This window comes from Barbus barbus, assembly GCF_936440315.1.
Source record: "Barbus barbus genome assembly, chromosome: 27".
In the NCBI taxonomy this organism is placed as follows: domain Eukaryota; kingdom Metazoa; phylum Chordata; class Actinopteri; order Cypriniformes; family Cyprinidae; genus Barbus; species Barbus barbus.
In genome coordinates this window covers 30,106,768-30,129,267 of record NC_136755.1, presented here as the reverse complement: position 1 = coordinate 30,129,267, position 22,500 = coordinate 30,106,768, and the positions used below count along the sequence as shown (strand labels likewise).

The 22,500-nt window shown below is 37.3% G+C and overlaps 1 protein-coding gene across 1 annotated transcript in view; it reads right to left on the bottom strand.

Annotated features, from left to right (window-relative positions):
* The window catches only part of LOC306847565 (ras/Rap GTPase-activating protein SynGAP-like), a gene marked incomplete at both ends in the record, with an annotated part of 77,718 nt that overhangs the window by 34,325 nt on the left and 20,893 nt on the right, over window positions 1-22,500 (bottom strand). Inside the window, one exon of the mRNA XM_079381562.1 lies at window positions 5,392-5,486. Coding sequence (XP_079237688.1) covers window positions 5,392-5,486 — 95 coding nt within the window. The remainder of the gene's footprint in view (window positions 1-5,391; window positions 5,487-22,500) is intronic.

Below are 22,500 nucleotides of genomic sequence, written 5' to 3'. Positions count from 1 at the left end.
TGATGTTTTTATCAGCTGTTTGGACTCTCATTCTGACGGCACCCATTCACTGCAGAGCATCCATTGCTGAGACACTGATGCAGAGACACATTTCCCTCATGAATAACAATAATGAATCATTCATTTTAGACTGAGGTCCTCAGAACCAGAGGTCATCACAGTTGTGTAAACATCTAAAAGAGGTGAACGGAAACTACAACAAATATCATTTTTGTGTTCTTATTTGATCCAATAGCAAAAGAACATAATCCAAAATCCATGAAAGGTGCCCATGCTTTAAAGAAATAATCCACCCAAAACTGCTCCTCCACTCTGATCTCTGTCTGCTGGAAAAGAGCAGCGGGGACATTCTGACAAACATCTGCTTTTGTGCTTCACTGATCAGTAACTGATGACAGAGTGATGACTTTTGAGTGATCGGTCTGGTTCGAACACCTCAGCGCTGACTTCTCATCCTGGGAAGTTTCTACAAAACAGACATATGCAGCACATTCCCGTCTCTATTGCTGTGTTTTTGGTAGGATTTACTGCTATTCTTCATCAACCTAATTGTACAATTAACAAACCTAACTGGCATAAACAGCAATTAGCTTCAGCAATGACTGTTTAAATGACGTCCTGAAGTCAGCGCTGTTAGTGTGACACTGATGTGGAGTTTAGATGTTCTCATCTCATCAACACCATCGTCCTCATCTGATTCAGTGTTTGAGTTCAGTGTGGAGAAAAGAATGATTGGGGATTTTTAATGGATGGCTTCAATTATGCTGCAGAAATGTCCTACTTTCCACTTCTGAAGTTGTAATTACGAATTTGCTGCGTTCAAGCGCTTTGTTGTTGGAAAGAAAGGAATCACGGCAGACAGGTTCGTTCCAGACTATTTCTTTAAAGGGGTCATCGGATGCTCATTTTGCACAAGTTGATATGATTCTTTAGGGTTTTAATGAAAAGTCTATAACATACTTTGGTTAAAATTTCTCAGTGGTAGTGTAAAAAACACTTTTTTTACCCTGTCAAAATCAGCTGTTTTCAGCAAGCCATTCTAGTCCATCTTCCCCTGCACCGGAGGCAGACAGCTCTCAGCTCACTGAGGGCGGGGCTAAGGTAAGGCAGTCTTGTCAATCAACTCTCGTGGGAGGGGCCTTTACAGAACTATGTCATTCTGACAGGAATCTCAGAACAGCCTGGTTTGAGAAAGAGGATTTTAAAATAAGGGTTTAAAAAACACTGGGTGGATTTGTATCATTATAGGATGGATGTGTACACACACTTCCAACACACATTTATGTTCAAACAAGTTGAAAAGTAAATTTTGCATCCGATGACCCCTTTAAGAAATCGTATTAAAGAAGATATTTAGTCAATATCCAATGGTTTTTGAATAAAAAGTAGCGTCCCATTCGTTAACAAACATTAATATAAACATTAACCTCACTATCTAGACCAGGGATGGGCAACTGGTGGCCTGCAATGTCTTTTAGTACGGCCCGCTGGATCATATTAGACTCGGATGATACATTAAAGTCAAGTAAAGATTGCTTTCAGTTTATAATGTTAATACTATCTCCAACCAGGAGAGGTCGCTAGTTCAGTAGGACGTGCACTCTAATGTAAACATTCACTAACATTAGCAAATAATAAATGAAAAACTGACCATGAAAATAGTATTTTCCAGTCAAGATGGTAAACAGATGATCTTTTTATCAAGTTCAAGGGGATACTCATCAGGGCTGGATTTTGACACAAATCTCACGATTCGATCCGATTCTTATTCACAAGCTATTACAACTTAGAAAAATCCCTTTTACAGTGTATATATTGTGGGAGAAATTAATAAAAGTCACTAAAGCCTACCTAATTTGGAAACGTCTATCAAAATGATCTCCCATTCAACCCGAGAGGCCGTTCATGTTCAATTTCTGACTAAGAAACTTATGATAAATCCGACAGCAAGTGAATATTTCCACTGTAATATTCATACTGATTTTAGCATAAATATTGGCGCAGCTCTTTTCCTTTGAGGATTCTAGTACAGACACGGTTCAAAGTAAAAGGAAAACGATCCGATGAATCCTCACACGGTCAAATCTTGCCCCGCGAGACGTCCTGAGACGGACCTGCACTCACATGAAGACTCGTCGACTCGAGCTCGAAGACAGCAGCGCTTCACTCTCTAATGCCTGACATGACTGAGTTACTGTGAGACAACACAAGACATCTGCTTCTATTAGTTACTGCTTTAACAAAGATTACAGATTTAACAAAAAAACAGAGAAGCCAATTTATAAAACCTCTTCAAACAGAAGATAATTCGTCAATAATTACAATAAGTCCTTGTAATGATTATGAAATAAACTGATATATTGGATCAGACAGAAAATACAAATAATAAATAAACAAGGCAATGAGCAAAACACACTTACATGAGGTTGTATTTAACCTGTCAGTGTTCAAAAGAATTATTTCATCTGTTCATGCTAAAATCTGTATATATTGTGGGATGTTATTTTCCCAATAATATAGCGTAGAACGAATGGAAATATTAACTATATTATCATTTTTCTACTGTAAAATCTTAAAAAATAAAACAAACGTGTCTATCAATTGGATCTTTTTAATTTGATATACTATTTTTAGTTATGAAATTCTCACATGCTTTGCAACATTTCTGTAGAAGGAGCAAACTAATAAAAACATCCCACACAAAACACGACTAAAACACCGACCTGAAAATACATGCAGAATCATCTGATGAAACACAACACGTGCTGAACACACACACACACACACACACAGTGGGTTTTTATATACTAATTGTGATGAAAGACTTTCTGTATTTTTATAATAAAAAAACTTTTTCAAAAGGAGGACATCCCCAAAATATGGTTAAGTAGGCACACACTCACACACACAATTGCATCTCAGATGTCTCTACGGGGACGTTTTGTCAGATTTAGTTCACTTCTGATGACAAATATGCCCCAAAACTACAGCTAGTCAGTAAACCCACATTGAGACACACACACACACACACACACACACACACTCCACTTACGTGCACATAATTAGTCTAAACAGAGTGGAACATGAATCTTAGAAACATCCTGAAATCAGACCACTGGTTTTTATCTAAATTAGAGACGCACCGATTCCGATTTCCGATTCTTTGGAAGTGTGACGTGCCGATACCGATTTTTGCAGATTCCGATTTTCTTTCTAAGAACTATAATTGACAGCATATACAAACTAAAATCTATGCAAATTTCAATTTACATCATAAAATAAATTATTAAACATTGCAATTCCCCCAATCTAGACTAAGTTACAGATTTTCTCTCACTTAAACAACTCTCAAAATAAAGTGCCCTGTGACTGGAAAGAGGAAGAAATGGCTAACGTAAAATGAGTAGCTGTAAGTAATAAAACAGATGTCATTTCCCACTGTTTAGAAATGATTATTTCCCCCCTAACCTTATTAAAAGTCATCTTTCACATCAAATTCTTACTGTTTTAATAAGTGAGTCAATTATAAATTCATTCAAACGGCTGATTCAGTCAGAAATGAGGCAAGAGACTGTTCTTATGAATGGGTTACTGAATCATCGACTCACTCGATTCGTTCAATAACGTGGATTCATTCAGTAATGAAACACCTCTGAGCTGCTCGGAGACACTCAACAGTTCTGCTGTGGCTTTGATCGGAGCTATTTTCGTCAGCGAAATTGAGAAAAAACAGTCAATATTTTGTCTAAAATCTAAGTCACTTAATTTGAACTTCTTGTTTATTTAAATATTATTGTATAAAATCAGTGTCACGTTTCAATCGTGTTGATATTGATATTCGGGAAACATCATCATGGCCGTATAATGTTGCTTATCTAAGTCATATTTTGTAAATATATTTTTTTCTTCTACCCCAGTATGCATCTATAGATTTCTGTGAGTTATTTTGTGTGTGCTGTCTCTCTCACACGCTCACTCAGGCTGTGCAAGCCTCATCTGGCACGAAATACATTATCAGTCGCTGTTTACACTGATTGCCATTAGAATTAGAATCATTCTCATGTGAAACGACGTGTTTACACGTGACTGTGAGTGTGCGCGTGCTGTGACGTCATTGCCTGAGATGATCGGCTCGGAATCAGCGAGACGTGAGACTGTCCGGCCGGTCATGCGAAACATCATCCGATCCCTGGCCGGTCAATCGGTGCATCTCTAATCTAAATTATTATTGCATTTATTTATTTTCCGTCCAAATACACTGTAAATTCTATTAATTTAGCAAAACTCAAAAGATTTGAGGTAATCTGTCACATGCTAAGTTAATAAACTCTGATAGTACAACTCTAGATTTTGTATCATAAAAAAATGATTGGAGAATGTTTTACCACAAAACACAATTTCAGTCTTTCTGCTTCAAAACTTCACGTTTAATTCAGTGTGCTACTTGCCATTTCTTTGTTATTATTTGTGAAATTTAATAAAATGTTATTACAATAGGGTTGTTCTTGTCAACTTAAAATAAAACTATTAAAAACCCTTTTGTTCATTCAAATTAAGCTTAAATAAAAGAAAATGTAAATATTAAATAAAAAACTTAAAATAAAAAACTTTAGAAATGAAATAACTGAATAAGTTCAAACAGAAGCACTAAAATTACTAATTAGAAATAGGTCAAACGAAAACTAACCTAAAAAAAATAAAAATAAATAAATGTTACAAAAAAAAAAAAATTACAAAAGCACATAAAGTTACTGAAAAATAGCCTATTAATAAAAACTAAAATAATTTGAAATAATTATAAAAACTATAAATGCATGTTAACTGCACTTGAACTTGAAATATTGAGTAATCTAACTCAATCAACATGACTGAATATCTTCTCAGCGGACACATAGTACGTCCCAAATCACATACTTATGGGTTTGTAGTATAAATAGTGCTGCGTTCACACTGAAGAATCCTAAATGAAATACCCGGATGATGCACTTAAATAACGGGGGGGGCTAAGTGTGGCCATGCAACTGTCACAGCTCATAAACTCTGTTATAACACAACGAACATATGCACGATGAATCTTTCACAATGTCTACTCTTCGTGTATTAAACGTGAGTGGACTCTAACTTAATCACCTCTGATTGGCCACTGCGCTCCAGAAGTCATTGCAGGTCTCTAGTGTATAGTGTGTCATTTGGGACCCAGTTGCTCTGTATCCCAGAATGCACTGCGTTCCACATGAGTGTCTGTGAGACCAATGAAGCAGTGACAAAACTTACAACATTTTTAAACTAACCTGGATTAAAAATGCAAATGAAGTGTCAGAGATGATAAATGCTGCTGCTGTGCGTCTGTGCGCTAGCTTTATGAAGTGTGCAGTACGGTCTAGTACTCACAGGTTGACGGAATGGCTGTGTAGGGGCAGTAGGCGGAGTTTCCATGCTTCTCTGCCGCGACGTAGCAAAGCTCTTCCTGCGAGCACGAGCGTGCTCTGAAACACACAACACACAGAGACAGAACGAGAGGTAATTATTCCACAGAAACACACACTGGGCTGCTGTCAGTGTTTTGTCTTGTTTTGTGGTGATTCATCCCTCAGGACAGCAAACCTTTACAGAACTTACATTCCTGCTGCTATAAATACCCACACGCAGCCTCCATCTCTGCATCGCTCTCTCTTCAGTCCCACATATTCATCATGCGGCTCTCAGTATAATCGCAGCAGAAATAAAGCCAGAGAGTTCATGGAAACTCAAGTTCACCGTCGAGGATTGATTCGTTTGCTCTCCATCTACTGTGGAAATCTCCGCCCGCTCCACTCAGACGTCGGTAATACCCGGAGATCTGGATGCGCACTGACATTCACGGCACTCTCTCTCTGAAAGTACTTGACCTGCCACTTCTAGATCTAGAAACATTTCAGGTCAAACCCCTGAGCCGTAAATAACCAGATAACTAGCGGTGTAACGATGAACCACGAGCCGGTTGAAACTCAGATCGGTTGAGATGCTAAACGAATCACGATACAGTGGGAGTAGGATTTACATGAATGTATCTCTGAGGAGAACTGACTGTCTTTAGAAAAGTTTCGTGGTATTTTCTTTGCCTCTGAACGATGCATATTAAAGTAGTGTTCATAAGCACAGCTGCGTTGTTTACTGCGGTAACCATGGAAACACTGTATCATTGCTGTTCATAAGCTCTTTGTTTACTTCGGTAACCATGGAAACACTGTATCATTGCTGTTCATAAGCTCTTTGTTTACTGCGGTAACCATGGAAACACTGTATCATTGCTGTTCATAAGCTCTTTGTTTACTGCGGTAACCAAGGAAACACAGTCTCATTGCTGTTCATAAGCTCTTTGTTTACTGCGGTAACCAAGGAAACACAGTCTCATTGCTGTTCATGAGCGCCACCTGCTGGCAGAGAGTGAATCTGCGTCTCATTCAGTCTGCTGTTTCCTTCAGGTGTGTTTTATGTAATATAGTTTCACAAAACTATTTGTTTTTGCTTCAAATTTTGAAATGATACAGTCTCTAATTTAGATCTCTAATTAAAACTGCTCGTGCTGCATGTACGCTGCTGCTTTGTTTGGATCATGATTAAATACAGTGGTTGCCACTCATTTTAAATGGAAAGATTGTTTATATGAACAGATTTATTTTATTTGGGGTTTGTTTTAAAATTTCCATTTAGTTTTGTAATATTTCAATTTCACAAAGACACTTGCAGCAATAGCCTTAATAAAAGGACACCTTTTCATTTACTGTATAATTTGTCTTCAATCTCATTTTGTTACAAAATATCGTGAGAAAATGGAATTGTGAGTCGAGTGAATCGTTACATCCCTACAGTTAATCAGTTAAGGCCCGTTCACACCAAGCACAATAACTATAAAGATATTGATATAGTTATAAAAACTGTTCTCAGTATTAACGAATAGCAGAGTCCACACCACAGCTATAACAATAAAGGCACAGAGAAATTATATTGTTGGAATCAGTTTCAAAACTTTGTTTATTTTTCCAGCTGATGAACGATAAAAACATCGACATCCAATCAGAATCCATCCTGCTATAACAAGCTGGAGAATTTAAAGCAGCAGACGAGCATGCACTGAGAATAAGACGTTTGCTGGTGTGGACGCTAACATCGTTATCTTTATAGTTATCATTCTTGTTGTGAACGTGGCTTTAGTCTCCGCCCACTCACTCAGACTCCACCCACTCAGCTCCGCCTCTTAAAGGGAAGTCGTGGCCTAATGGTGAGAGAGTTGGACTCGTAATCGAAAGGTTGCGGGTTCGAGTCTCAGGTCCGGCAGGGATTGTAGGTGGGGGGAGTGAATGTCCAGCGCTCTCTCCACCCTCAATACCACGACTGAGGTGCCCTTGAGCAAGGCACCGAACCCCCAACTGCTCCCCGGGCGCCGCAGCATAAATGCCCACTGCTCCGGGTGTATGTTCACGGTGTGTGTGTGTGTGTGTCTGTGTGTGTGTTCACTGCTGTGTGTGTGTGTGTGTTCACTGCTGTGTGTGTGGGCGTGTTTAGCTATACTTGTGAGAACCAGATGTCCCCACAAGGATAGTAAAGCCTGAGATTTTTGACTTTGTGAGGACATTTGGCCGGTCCTCACAAGGGAAATAAATTATTAAAAATACTAAATGAAGTTTATCTTAAAATGTAAAAATGCACAAAGTCTCCTGTGAGGGCTAAGTTTAGGTGTAGGGTTGGTGTAGGGCAATAGCACATACAGTTTGTTCAGTATAAAAACCATTACGCCTATGAGAGTCCTCTCAAGTATAGCAAAACCAACATGTGTGTGTGTGTGTGTGTGTGTGTGTTCACTGCTGTGTGTGTGTGTGTGTGTGTGTGTGTGTTCACTGCTGTGTGTGTGTGTGTGTTCACTGCTGTGTGTGTGTGTGTGTGTGTGTGTGTGTGTGTTCACGGTGTGTGTGTGTTCACTGCTGTGTGTGTGTGTGTTCACTGTTGTGTGTGTGTGTTCACGGTGTGTGTGTGTGTGTTCACGGTGTGTGTGTTCACGGTGTGTGTGTGTGTGTTCACTGCTGTGTGTGTGTGTGTGTTCACTGCTGTGTGTGTGTGTGTGTGTGTGTTCACTGCTGTGTGTGTGTGTGTGTGTGTGTGTGTGTGTGTGTGCACGTTGGATGGGTTAAATGCAGAGCACGAATTCCGAGTATGGGTCACCACACTTGGCCGTATGTCACGTCACTTTCACTTTTCTTTTTTAAAGTATGTGAATGTAAAAAGGTAAACTAATAGATATCGTGATATTTTTCCCAGGTGGTTAATCACAGTACATTAAACAGAATTAAAAATCTGAAAATTGTTTCGAAATTCTTGTTTGGGTTTGTTGTCAACTCAAGTTAAAGGTTTTTCCAGAGGATATTCTGGATTTCTCTTTTTATCACTCCATAAATCAGAAAATACTGTCAACAGACAGAAAACAAACACATTTCCAGCATGTTTTTAGGAGTAAAATGTTGTATAAATCCATGTGACTGAAATATGAACAAACCCATCAGTAAAAAACCTTCAGAGTACAGAGAGAAATAAAACCTTTGTAAAAATACAAATATAACTTTTATAAAAATAAAAATGTTGGTGTTTGTAAGTGCTGCTGAAGTGGAGAAACAAACTTCTGAACACAAAATCTCATGTTTAATTCAGTGTGTCACGTGCCATTTCTTTATATTTATTTGTGAAATTTACTAGCAATTAACAACTGAAAACTGTTCAAGTAAATCCTACACCTTTTTTTTCAGGATTATAATTGTGAACTAAAAATATTAAATTTTCAAAAGCACATTTCTATGTATTCTCTGTTGTAACAGTAAACTGTCCGTCATCACATGCACACACTGCAGTATTTGTATGATTAGTGTATGGTGTTCATAAACATATCTAAAGAGCCTTTTATAAGAACAGACACTTTCTACTCCCAGGCTGTTTGGCCTTTTATTACGCATTTCATGGGTTTTAAATATTTATTTTCACATTTAAGCTCAGCTCAGAGATGTAAATGACTAATAACTCCTCACGGCGTAACATCTTAAAGCTGTGCTGTGTTTTACATTCATTTGTGTCCAAGAAATTAGTAAAATTACTTCTATTCCTTAAAAATATACGATAAAATCCGATGCTCAACACAAATGCATCTCCCTCAGATCATCATCCATTTAACAGCAAACCACAAAGTGTTTTCTCCTGTAATCGATCAGACCCTCGCACCACTTCACCTGACCGCAACACGCCGCTCGATTACGGGCCAGAAATAGCTCTGTGTCGTTCCTCAGTCAGATCTGAACTCTTGAAGCTGGAGTGTTTGGGAAACATGTTAGGAAACAATCATTAGCGGGGCAAGTCAACAGTGAAAAACTCAATTGTGTTGAATATGTGTTCACCCTCAGGGCATCCAGGATCAGGATGAGTTTGTTTGTTCATCAGGTTTGTAGAAATGTGTCACTGCATCAGTTTTAGTTAAAAACGTCTTAATGCTGGATGTGTTTGAATCCAATAGATGCTGTCACTGTATCACTGTAAGTCACATGACTTTTTCGATGCGCATGGAGGAGTTTATTTGGTAAATGTGTTTCCATCGTAGTTTATGCGCATCTTGGTGTTTCCATCCAGCTTGTTCTTCTGTGATATTCCAAAATGCGCATAGAAATAGGTGGATGGAAGCATAGCTAGTGATGTGATGATGCATTTCTCCAAACCTGATGAAGAAACAAACTCATCCTAATCTCAGATGACCTGAAGGTGAGTATATTTATAGCTAATTTTGGGTCAACCGTTCCTTTTAACGCCTCAGAAATGACACACCTGACCTTGACGTAAATCACACTGAATCAGGACAAACCGGCTGACAGCGGAGTGACGTCTGTGTGCTTTACGGGTTCAGTTATGACAGGGTTTTTACAGGATTATGAGATTTGTGCGCGCAGGAACAGTTTTGGGAATATCAGCCGTACACCGCTGTGTGATCTATAAACACGAGTATTAATCATCTGCATCTGATCTGATTCCAGCCTGCATCAATTACACAATGACACTAAAAATATCACACAAACATGAAATCACACAGATGTTTCATCCGGACTGGAGAAAACACGCAGATCGTTTGAAACATCTCGTAAGACGATCACAGTCAGTAATCCAGGAATATGAGGCTTCCACGAGCTTCTGAAGATCTCATATCGAAGACCACCGCAGAACTGCACAAAAAAGCCTTATGAAATCAGTTTTGCTTTTTCACAAATTTATTTTTTCTGTTTTAATTTTTCTGGTTTCCATTTTAATGCTTAAATTGAATTTCAGTAGCCAAAAAACACGTGTAATTAATTTAAATCATGAAACGTATACACTTTAGCAACAATTTAGTAAAGGTTTAACAAAACAAAAACATTTTTAGGGCCCTATGAAATCTGATTTATTTTTCTGTTTCTTATTTATTCTGGATTTCCATTAATTAACTTTCATTAATAATATCTAATCAATTAAATTTGTAAAACAGTTTAATAATGTATTAACCTGTTTTACTTTCTGGAGGATTTATGATTTAATACAAATGTATTACTAAAGATGGTGGTAATCAAATGAAGGCATGAAACACAATGTAATGAATCTTTAAAAATTAAACCAAATGAAATTAACTTTCTTTTTTTTGCCTGGGTATCAGAGGTTTACTGTTAAAATCAAAACATTTAAAAAAATGACTATTATTATCATTTAAGAATTTTAATATGATATAATAATAAATTATTATTGAGACGTACATTCTAATGTACAATAGAAATATATTTCTGTCACAACCAAACAGTTATTTTGATGGGTTGTCATGAAGGTTTTTATATGATATTACGATGCTTTTATCAAAATAAAATGGTGATTTGTATGCAGAACATACAGACGTCATATTTCAAAAGCAGTCGTTTTGCACTCAGAAACGTAATTTGATTAAGTGTACCGCCCTACTTTTGATTTATTCAACCAAATTTCTGTGACGTTTTGCATTATACAGTAAACTCCATTATTATGGCTGCATTGAGTCATTAAAATCATAATGAGCTTATATGATCAAGAATAACATGCCATTATGAGCGCGGATGAGATTAATTAGGACTGGAAATCTGGACCTGTTTCTGCGAGCGACTTTCTGTTGCTAGGGTGTTCTGGGTTGTTGCCAGGGTGTTGCTATGAAGCTGCTCCTTCTTTATTTATCTTCATGTGTTTTGTGGTCCATCATAAGATTTGAGGAAAGCGTTTGACTTTTAGCGCTAGCGACACTGGACTCAGTAACCAGCGCTGATGTGCGTCTTCTGACGTAAACTTTCCTCTCACGCTCGTTTTGTCCTTCTGTCCTTCTGATTCTTGAAGTTTTGTTCTGAATTCGAGGTCTTTGTTTGGTCGTCATGGAAACTGCCTCCGTTTAAGCAAAAAAGACACACGGAGCTCAGCGCTCGCAGAACACACAAGCTTCATGCATACGAACGCAGAAAGACTTTAATTAGTCATAAAACCACGAGCCGCTCGGATCCTAAATTATGCTTTCAATTCGCCCGGGTACGATCGGGTCGCGCACGAAACACACACACAAACACACCCACGCACGCCGAACGCCTTTCTGGATGCTAATGCAATGTCAGGCTGAAGTGTGTGTGTGTGTGTGTGTGTGTGGGTGGAAATCGCTGAGAGCATCGCTGATACACGTATCACACACACACACACACGCTTGAGGAAGGGTCTCTGTGTGGGCGCGTTTGAGCAGCAGCATCTCACCGGAGAGAAAACACAGAGAACATGAACCTCTGTCCATCATCATCATCATCATCATCATATACATGTGCTTCAGTTCACAAACAACAAGCTTCATTAACACTCATTACTTACTCACCCGCATGATCTCCTGTTCTCACGCAGGCCGTTTACTGTTGACTAACACAACTGAAAACAATAGCTTGAACTCAAATAAAGTATTAATATTCAAATGTTGCAAATTTAAAAATGTTGCATTAGCTATTAACTGAAATTAGTTGAAGCACTAAATGTACCGGAAATACACTGGAAAATGGAAATAAACTAAATCTTTTAAAACCATTTGTTTTACCTTAAATTAAGGTAAAACTAAATATTAATATTAGATGAAAAAATATGAGAAATGTTAGAAATGTTGTATTGGCTACTAACTGGCAAAGTTGAAGCAAATTAACTAAAAACAGTAATAAACTAAAACAACTAAAACTATTAAAATATGATAATTGAACAATAAAGTTAAAATAAAATATAAATATTGGATGAAAAACTTACTAACTAAGATAGGTTGAAGGAAAATGGCACTAAATAAAGCTAAAAATGAAATAAAAATATATATCAAACATATAATTAGGGGTGGGCGATATGAACAAAAACAATGTATATCACGATAACGATATATATCACAATATAGTTATTTCTAGTTATTTTTTAAAAGATTTTTATGATATCAACGTTTTTGATACCATAACATTTTCATAATTCTTGTCTCCACGGTCAATATCACAGAAAAACTAATACAAGCCTAAAAAGGAGAAAAACTCAAGCTCACTAAAGATACATTAAGTAATTAATTACAAGCAACAGGACAAAAACTACAATAAATAAATGCTACATACATTGTATAAATGAATCAAAAACACTGCATTGTTTTGACTGTGTAAATTAATTTCTTTCTCAGCTGTTTACTTTCACTTAAGACCTAATGACTGTGTTTACAAGGATACTTGCAAAGACTAGGATGGGCATTTTTTCAAATATTGTGTTTGAATATTTAAGCTCATAAAAAACGAATATTCGTTCATTTAAATGAGCTTTAATGAGAAAGACGTAATTTTTAATAATCATGTTTTTGTCATGATTTCTGAAAAAGCTTATGATTAGGCATTATACACCACAATGCTCTACAACAAAGTTATGTTAGATCTCAAGGTTTTCTTCTGGTTGAAATGTGTGTAGGTTCGCTCGGTGCATCGGCAAACAAAGTGAACGCTGTGATGCATCGGTTTACAAAGTGTGAGTAATTCATCGTTCAAACATATTTGCATTGGTAAAAAACCATTATTTATATATAATTACTAGTGGATGCGCTACACTTTTATTATTTAGAAAGTGACCAATAATCTGTGACCAATATTTCATATGTAGATTGATTTCTCCTCTAAACTGTTTCTCAAGCACGTTCTCTCATGAAGATGACGAATCACATCAACACTACGGAGACCTGAGGAAAAGCAGGGATTAAAGTCCTATTGAACGAATGGAGAGGCGGGCAAGTTTAGTTGTTTAGAAAGTCCAGAGACGGCAATAATGGATGAGAAACTTGTGGTGTCTGTGGCGGGTTTTACCCGGAGCTGTATTTTTTAAGGTTTTTGCTAATATGACAGTTTACTTAACAGCTAAAAAACTAAGATTTTAGTGCGGTGTGATTAGAAGTCTTAGGCCTTAGAAGTCAGAAGACACAAGTTAATTTATGATTTGCTGTCTTTCTGAACCAAAGAAATAAAAGCGATCATATTTTTTCCATTGAATCGAATCGCACTGCATCGTAACAGAGGTGAATCGCATCGCATCGCTAGCTGCTTCATAGGCATCTTCAATGTATCGCATCGTTGGCTCTGCATCGAGATGCGTATCGCATCGGCCTCAGTTATGGAGATGCACATGCCCAGTGTAGGCTAAACAAAACTAAATCATTTGATCAAAAGTAATTCCATTTTGCAAGATTTAGTGGTTCAACGGATCACAAATCTCACGGTTCAGATCATATTACGGTTTTTGAGCCACGGATTGGATCGTTTTCCAGATCAGCAAGAAAATATTAAATATTTCAATGTAACTTTGCTTTCCATTTATTACTTAAAGCTAAGTACTTCTTCAATACCACAGCTAAAACTACTAGCCTAAGAAAGTTCAAACATGATTAAAGAGACAAGTGAACAGCCAGTAAAATGATGAACATATTCACAAATTACAACAGAACAATGATACAAGTAAAATAAGGTTGGTGGTATTCAGGTACATAAATGTAATAATTAAGTGTAAAATAACACTGTACAGTGTTCACTGTATAAATTAAATATAGATGAATGTTTGTCAAAACTGTTTTGTTGTTTGATGAGCATTAATGACAGCAGCAGGTATTTATAGGCTGCTGCCCCTTTAAGAGCTGATGCACGGATGCAATATAATGATCCACATCCGATTCCTTTCTCAGCTGTTCTCGTTCACTTAAGACATGTGCATGGGGCATGCAATGACTGTGGCAACTTTAACATTTGAAAGGATACTATGGCAAAGTTATTGCTTTCCTTATTCAAACTGATTTTTTTTCATGACTATATGGTTGGCCTGAAGAATTAAAGCTATATCATACACTTGGAAAATTATGAGCAATATCAGCGCTTATCGACACTAGGGGTGTGACAATACTCTTAGCTGACGAGATGAGACAAAATACAGATATAATACTTTAACTGCATTCCCAGCATTTACGGTCAGCAAAGCAACACGTAGTAAAATTCGAATAGTGTTTTTATTTTTTGAATAATAATTACAGATCGAGTATTCAAATGTTCAACTATTTGTGCACACACCAAGCAAAGACGGGCATTTTCATACTTTTAAATGTGTATTTAACCGTTCAAGGCCAATAAAGCAACAAAAATACTCATATAACACTGTTGTTTAGATTTCAGGGGCTTAAAATCACTGTTTTTAAACTGCAATGATTAAAAAATGTGTGCAACCGATAAAATATTATGACCAAGGCAGCTTGATACGAATGCGTAACCACAATTGAGACGATAGTCCAAAATCACTACTGGCTGACCAATTTCTACCAATTTCAGAAAATGACACAGCAAAATCACTAAAAATTAATTAACAATTCATGAAAATGAAAAATAAAAGCTTATTCAAAATATTTATAAAAATTATACTAGCAGTAATAAGTAACAGCACACAAATACTGCACTAAAATAAAACTGTCTCCATGGAACACAAGTAAATGCTTTTTGACACACACATTATGAGAATATCATAAAAATACTCTTGCAACACTTTTGAAGTATTTTTAATACATTAATTAGCCTGAACCTTGTAATGCAGCTCATAATGCATTGTAAGAACTGTAACCAGTTATTATAACACATTATAGCACTTATCTATTCAATGCTGCAGCTTATGAAAGCGTAATTCATTAAAACACATGATAAACAACCAATGTTATATATAACAAGTAATCAGCAAATATTATAGTGCTTTTTAACTTTTTATCATAATGCATATTAACTATTATTATTTAATAGATACAATGCATTTATCATTTATAATACATTAGACATAAAGGTTTGAATTTGTACTTTATTTGAAGTTTTCCGAAGTCATCTGATGATGCATTGCATGAGAACATTTATACTGATGCATCTGTCACACGCTTTTATCTAAAGTGACTTACACTGCATGCATGCTATACAAGCCTTTCTTGGAGATCGAACCCATGAACATTAAAGAAAACATAAGAGAAATTGGTTACTCAATGAGTAAAGCTCTCATGTGAAATATGAACCTTTAGCATCACGGTGTTCGTCTACGAGACTCTAGAGAACATGACTTATGTTATTTGATTCAGTGAGAGTGAATAATCACCTAAATTTCACACAGAGCATCTTCAGAAGACACTGAATGTAGCGCACGAGTTGCATGGACTCTTATGCTGTTTTGTGGCACTAGACGAAGTAAGGACAGAATGTTTCTTTTTGATCACTTTAAGCTGACAGCTGATCTGGAGTCAGTAAAGATCATATATGAATAATATATCAGTCATCTGTGTGGATCTCTGCTGGAGCAGATCACATCACATTCATCTCTTCATCAACTCACCACGACAGACTCGACCGAAATATACAATAATTAGCTGTTTCACATCTGGCTTTACTGTACGTTTGCCAATCATACTACAGTCTGTGTAGCTCAGCTGTGAAATGATCGGATGCGGCTCTATACGTCCATACGCTGATTGATCATATGCTGTTTTTAACAGCCTGAAGAAGCGTTTTACAAATACAACACAATTAAGGACTTTTTTATTTTTGCATTATTTTGCACTATAAGAATTCCGTTAAATATATTATATACCTTGAAGTTCATGAAATTATTTGCATTATATATTACATATCTACACATTATATTTAGCACTATAAGAATGCAACTTAATGCATTAAATAATTCACAGTAAATTCTTTTGGTTTATATTTTTGCCTTATATTTTATTCTTATAAGAATTCAATTTATTGCATTATATGCTTTGCAGTATATTCAATTCTTTGCATTATACTTTTGCGTCATGTATTATACATTTTTGCATTATATTATTGCACTACAAGAGTTAAATTTAATACATTTTGTTCTTTGCATTACAGAAATCTGGCATAAAATTGTTTAAATAATTGGTAAAAAAAAATAAATCATCTGTTTTATCAGACTGAACTGATTACATAAATATTGGCTACTACTGATGCAGTCACTGATATATTGTGCATTGCTGAAAAATGTACTAATTGTCTTTGGCAACTAACTTCAATTTAATGCATTATATACTTTGCAGTAAATGTATTTCTTTGCATTACATATGACATATTTTTGTATTTTATTTGTGCCCTATAAGGATTCAATTTAATGCATTATATTCTTTGCAGTAAATTGAATCCTTTGCATTACATTTTTGCAGTATAAGGGTTCACTTGAATGCATTATGCAAATAAATAAATATGGTCTAATACTGATGTATTGCACACCCACACTAATGCACTGGTTGTTTTCGGCCGTGACTGATACAGCAGCTCAGGTATCAGATATCAGACACGACTGTACTCACCTCACCAGTGTAAAACACTCCTAATCAATAACCCAACCAGCTGCAGTCACTCTACACCAGCATTTCAACCAGAACACACTGCAGAACATCAAGTGTGTGAGATTAGAGCATTATTACAGCCCTGGAATGTAATAAAAGTGTTTCCAGTGGAAGAAATCCACTCAATATCAGCAAACCTCCAGAGATCTACAGCGACAGACCCAAACCAGCACTGGATTCACTCTCGTTGTTATGAAGTTTAGCATTTCTCAACTTTCTGAGGCTCTCACCGCTCAATCCCACAGGAGCCTGTCGCCATACAGAGCGAGAGAAAACAGTGAAGTCAACCATCACTAGTGCAGTGATCTGATCAGTTTGTGAGTGATTCCTCAATCATGTGTGCAGCAGAACAGACCATAATATCACTGAGACTGACCCTAGCAACAGCATAGCAACCATGCACAGCAAACACCACTCACAATTCCTGCATGTAAAGATCCAGTTTAATTCAATATATGCTGGAGATGACAGCGCTCTCATTAATCATAGAAACGTTTAACACATTCCACCATATTTAACCCACGGCAGAAAATGTCAAAAAAGTGTGCAGATTCTGTGTGGGCCGCACTGAAAACTGTTTTCGGCAGAGATCCACAAGCTACAGTAGCTGTGCTGGGAATTAAAGACGAGCAAACCCAGTATGCATATCTTCTCAATATATATACAGTGCATACTATTTTTATAAAATAGTATGTGAGACAGTATGCATACCATCTACATCTTTCTAAATATACTTCATATGCCGTGTACTACTTTTATTAAAAAAAAAGTATGTGAAACAGTATGCAGTGCGTATCTAAATATTTTTGAATATACGTGATATACTGTGTATCATGTTTATAAAATAGTATATAAAAAAATATGTAATATGCATAGCATCTAAATCTTCAAAATATGCATGGTACACTGCATACTACTTTTATAAAACAGTTTGTGAAACAGTACGGACCATATGTGCGTACCATTTAAATATTTGTGAATATACATGATGCAGATTTTAATAAAATAACATGTGAAACAATATGTAGTATGCATGATACATTGCATATACACGATGCATTGTGTACAATTTTTATAAAATAATATGTGCGACAGCATGCATACCAACTCCTGAGTATACACAATATGCTGCATACTATTTTTACAAAGTGCCTAATGAAATAGTACGCAGTGTGCACAGCTAGACTGTGGTCACATGATTTTGTTGCATTATGTTCAGAGCACATCATTCAGTTACAATCACAGAAATACATCCGGATGTACCTTTACATATAAACCCAATTTTTGTGGAAAAAAAAACATCTCAACTTTAGTCAGTCTGATCCATTAATGAGTCAGGCAAGAAATTAATATGTCATATGGCATGCAGTTTGTCACAGTAATGTAAGTTTGAGTGCAGTGCACTGTGGCATATACAGCATGTCTCGCAGTGTGCATACTACACATTTCAGCAAATCCATGCATGAGACGGTTTAAGTGTGCAGAGCATACAGTGCAGTAAGTAGCATTCTAGTGCACTACTGTAAACACACACTATCTAGGTGTGTTCGGTCGGTCTGTAGGGGGCAGCACTGAGCTGGGTGGGACACAATCTACAGTTAATCAGGAGCACTGCAATAATAACACACTACTGTACACGAGGACGAGATAACTACACGAGACACTGGACCACAAACCAGTCATAAAGGTCCATTTATATCTGAGAGCAGAATAAATCATCTCTCCATTGATGTATGGTTTGTTATGATAGGACAATATGTGGCTGAGATGCAACTATTAGAAAATCTGGAATCTGAGGGAGCAAGAAAATCTAAATATTGAGAAAATCTCCTTTAAAGTTGTTCAAATGAAGTTCTTAGCAATGCATATTACTAATCAAAAATTAAGTTTTGATATATTTACGGTAGGAAATTCACAAAATATCTTCATGGAACAATATCCTAATGATTTTTGTCATAATAGAATACTGTATATTTTGACCCAAACAGTGTATTGTTGGTTATTTATAATCACCGCAGACTCGCTTAAACCCTGAAAGGAAATAGTGCATCATTATGTCCTGTCCTAAAGATCAAATCTCTGTAATTAAGTTACAGTGAAGCTCAGGTTTAGTTTGCGAGTTCTTACCGGAGAAGAGAGAGCGCAGGCGTCGGGCCTCAGCGCGTGTCTCCGGTAAATAACGGTATCATGGAAATGTTCCTATTCTCACTGTCCTCAGATCAGTTCTGTCCGGCGGGAGAATCACTGTCTAACTCTGCCCTCGCGCGAGTCCTCTTCATCACCGGCTCGTTATAAACAGCGACATTCATCGATATCTGACGCGTGATCAGCGCGCGGTGCTCTCCGCGTCCTGCGGCGGCTGCTCCTCGGTCTTCAGTCCGTCTGTCGCTGCGCTCCGCTCGGCCCGCGCTCGCTCGAGTCTCCGCTGCCGTTTCCAGGGTGACGCGCAGATTCCCGCCGGCGCTCATCGCTCGCTCCGCGGTGAATGCGGCTGGCGCGCGCGCGGCGGGTTTGTCATTTCGCCGACTCGCGAGCGATCTTCATCCCGTTACTCCCGCATCGTCGAAAATAAAGGCGATATTCAGCGCGACGGTTAGACGCGAGCCTGGAATGATCCTGCGTGGGCGGACCTCCTCATCCTCATCTTCATCTCACACTGACAGAAGAAATAACCATGCAGCCCTACAGCGCGCGACTGACAGACTGAACAGAGATCTGATGCTAGCTCCCGCGCGCGCGAACACTCTCTAATAACGGCCGCGCAGTGTTTAAATTATAACGTCTTTAACCGTCACCTTAAACATTTGAAACTTCAGCAACTGCCAGAATTAACCATCAGTCAGAATGAGCTTCATTCACAACGAACCGAGTTCGAGTCCCTCGCTGAAACAGATCAATCCCATTCTTTAATGATCAGGTAAAATAATCTGTTTGTCAGATGATATTAGTGATTCGTCTTCTTCAGCGATTGTACTACTACATTCAGTGAGTCTCATGACTAAAGTTCATTTAAATCTTAAAACGCAAAGATAACTTACTCTTAAGGTGACGCTGTCAAGTCCCATTCTGTGAATGCTTCACATTATAGGCGTCAGCAAATTAATGAAAAGTGGAAAATATCATTTGAGGGAATGATTTAAAAATTCACAACGGGATCTATCAAAATTGTGAATAACACACACTCGCACCAGAGATGAGCCCGATCTCGGGTCACACACCCGCTCAGAAAGCCACGCTCGCGATGGTTCGGTCCGCAGCCGCGCTGCACAACACAGCATGGAACAAACCAACTAGCGCACGGGGGGGTGGGGTGGCACAAGGACTTACAGTTTCCATGACAACACAAGCCTTCAATCTGTGGATGGCTGTCCTCCATATTAAATAACAACGAATATAAGCAAAAGGAAGAATAAAGAGAGAGAGAAGGATGGTCGGCCAAAGTGCTTTCGCTCCCTGGAGCCATCGCTTAACACACGGCTACAGCTATCTGTAATTATTGTCATGGTTACCAGCAGAAAGGCTGTGTGTGTGTGTGTGTGTGTGTGTGTGTGTGTGTTTCAGCTCCTGAATCACAATCACATGTATCGGTGTTAAACAATCAACATACAAAATTGTATACAGTAACAATATGTGTGTGAATTTTTCATGTTTGTGTAAATATGTGTTTATATGAATATAAATATATGAATACATAAATCCAGCACCAGGGCCTCCTGCTATGCAGAAACAGGCTGGTATTCACACATAAAGGGTGCATGTATTTCTGTTCGTTTGCATACAAACATACATCAGCATACTGACAGGAACTAAACATGAAGCCTTTTATCCTGAATACCAACAACTTTGGAGACGTGCCAGTGTTTATGAATACTTTAAATTAGAATAGAATAGAAGATTAAATTCACAGAGACTTTTGCTAACTACTTTCAATTAATAGTAGCTTAAGGGCCCCCAGTTAACATCAAGAACGATAATTATAACAATAAAAATGTCAAAGGCATGTTAAAGACTGATAACTATAACGACAAACGTTAACGTTAAAGATTAAAGATAAGCGATGAAGATAAACTGGGAAAAAACACTTTGAAAGTGATTCCAAAAATATTGTTCATCTGTGTTGTTATTGTTATTGTTGTGGTGTGAACTTCTTTTAAATTTAGAATGATTTTTAAAACTATTTTACAGTTACCTCTACGGACACCTTGGCAATTAAATCACCATTGAGTACATTATTTAGTTTACTCGCCAGACTCATAATACTAGGCCTACATATATATATATATATATATATATATATATATATAGCACCTACTGTATATGTTTGCAAAATGCTACAGGTTTTTAAATATCTGAAAGTACACTCTTAACATCAGTCAGTCAAGCATTGTAATATGACATTATGATAATCAAGTATTATTTAATGATAGAACTTTAGTAAATGTATAAATATATAGACATTTTGACTGAATTTAGGACTGGTGGTGGTGCTTTTTTGGTCATTCAGTGTTTCTGTAAAAAAAATGGGAAAAAACAATAATAATAATAATACGAATTCTGATCATAAGAACAGTATAAAACGCACTAAGGATTAACGGGCTGCTGGATTCATGAATATTAATCAGGATGTGTGCGTTCACTCGAACTGATTGGCTGAAATGAAAACAGGGAGGATAATAGGTGAGCACCAGCCAATGAGAGCACCAGCCAATGAGAGCACCAGCCAATGAGAGCACCAGCCAATGAGAGCACCAGCCAATGAGAGCACCAGCCAATGAGAGCACCAGCCAATGAGAGCACCAGCCGTTGCGCATTAGTTCCGCCCCCTACCAGAAACCCCAGCAGAGTTCAGGTGCATCAAACACAGGTGTGCTGCACATCCATTGAGATGAACTGAAAAATATTACAGATCGCTTGACGGTCAGAGAGTGAAAATATATCTGTGCTAAACTAAAACTTAGCCTCCAGCTCAAACACTGGCGAGTAAAATCTGAGAATTTATTAGCCGTTGGCTAATATTAGACATCATTTAGTCGCCCAGAGTGAAGATTTGTCACATATGCCAGTGATTTACTCTCATTATAGAGGGTTGAGTTATTATTATAGTTATTGCTGGTGTGAACAGGCCTTAAGAGCGATTATTAACTTTACATTATATTTATTGGCGATGGTGTGAACAAGCTGTTAGACTGATTATTAAAACTTCATTATAGTTATGGTCCTTTGTGTGAATCAGTAGCGTAGCCGGAAACGGGACTCTGGGTGTGCATCAGAGAAACTGGGTGTGCCACATTTATTGGCAGATGATATATATAACGTGACATATATAACTCAGGCTCGCTCCGTCCCCCTCCAGATTCCTCTTGTGCCTTTATGTTATCATATATTTTAATAAGACTGAACTTGTATTTAACCTGATGATCACAGGTTTAATAAAAAAAGACATTTTAAGTTTCTAATTAAAACACCGCCACGGTTATTCAAACAACAAACAAATTATACAGCAAGCAAGAAAAGAACATTTACATTATCAGATAATA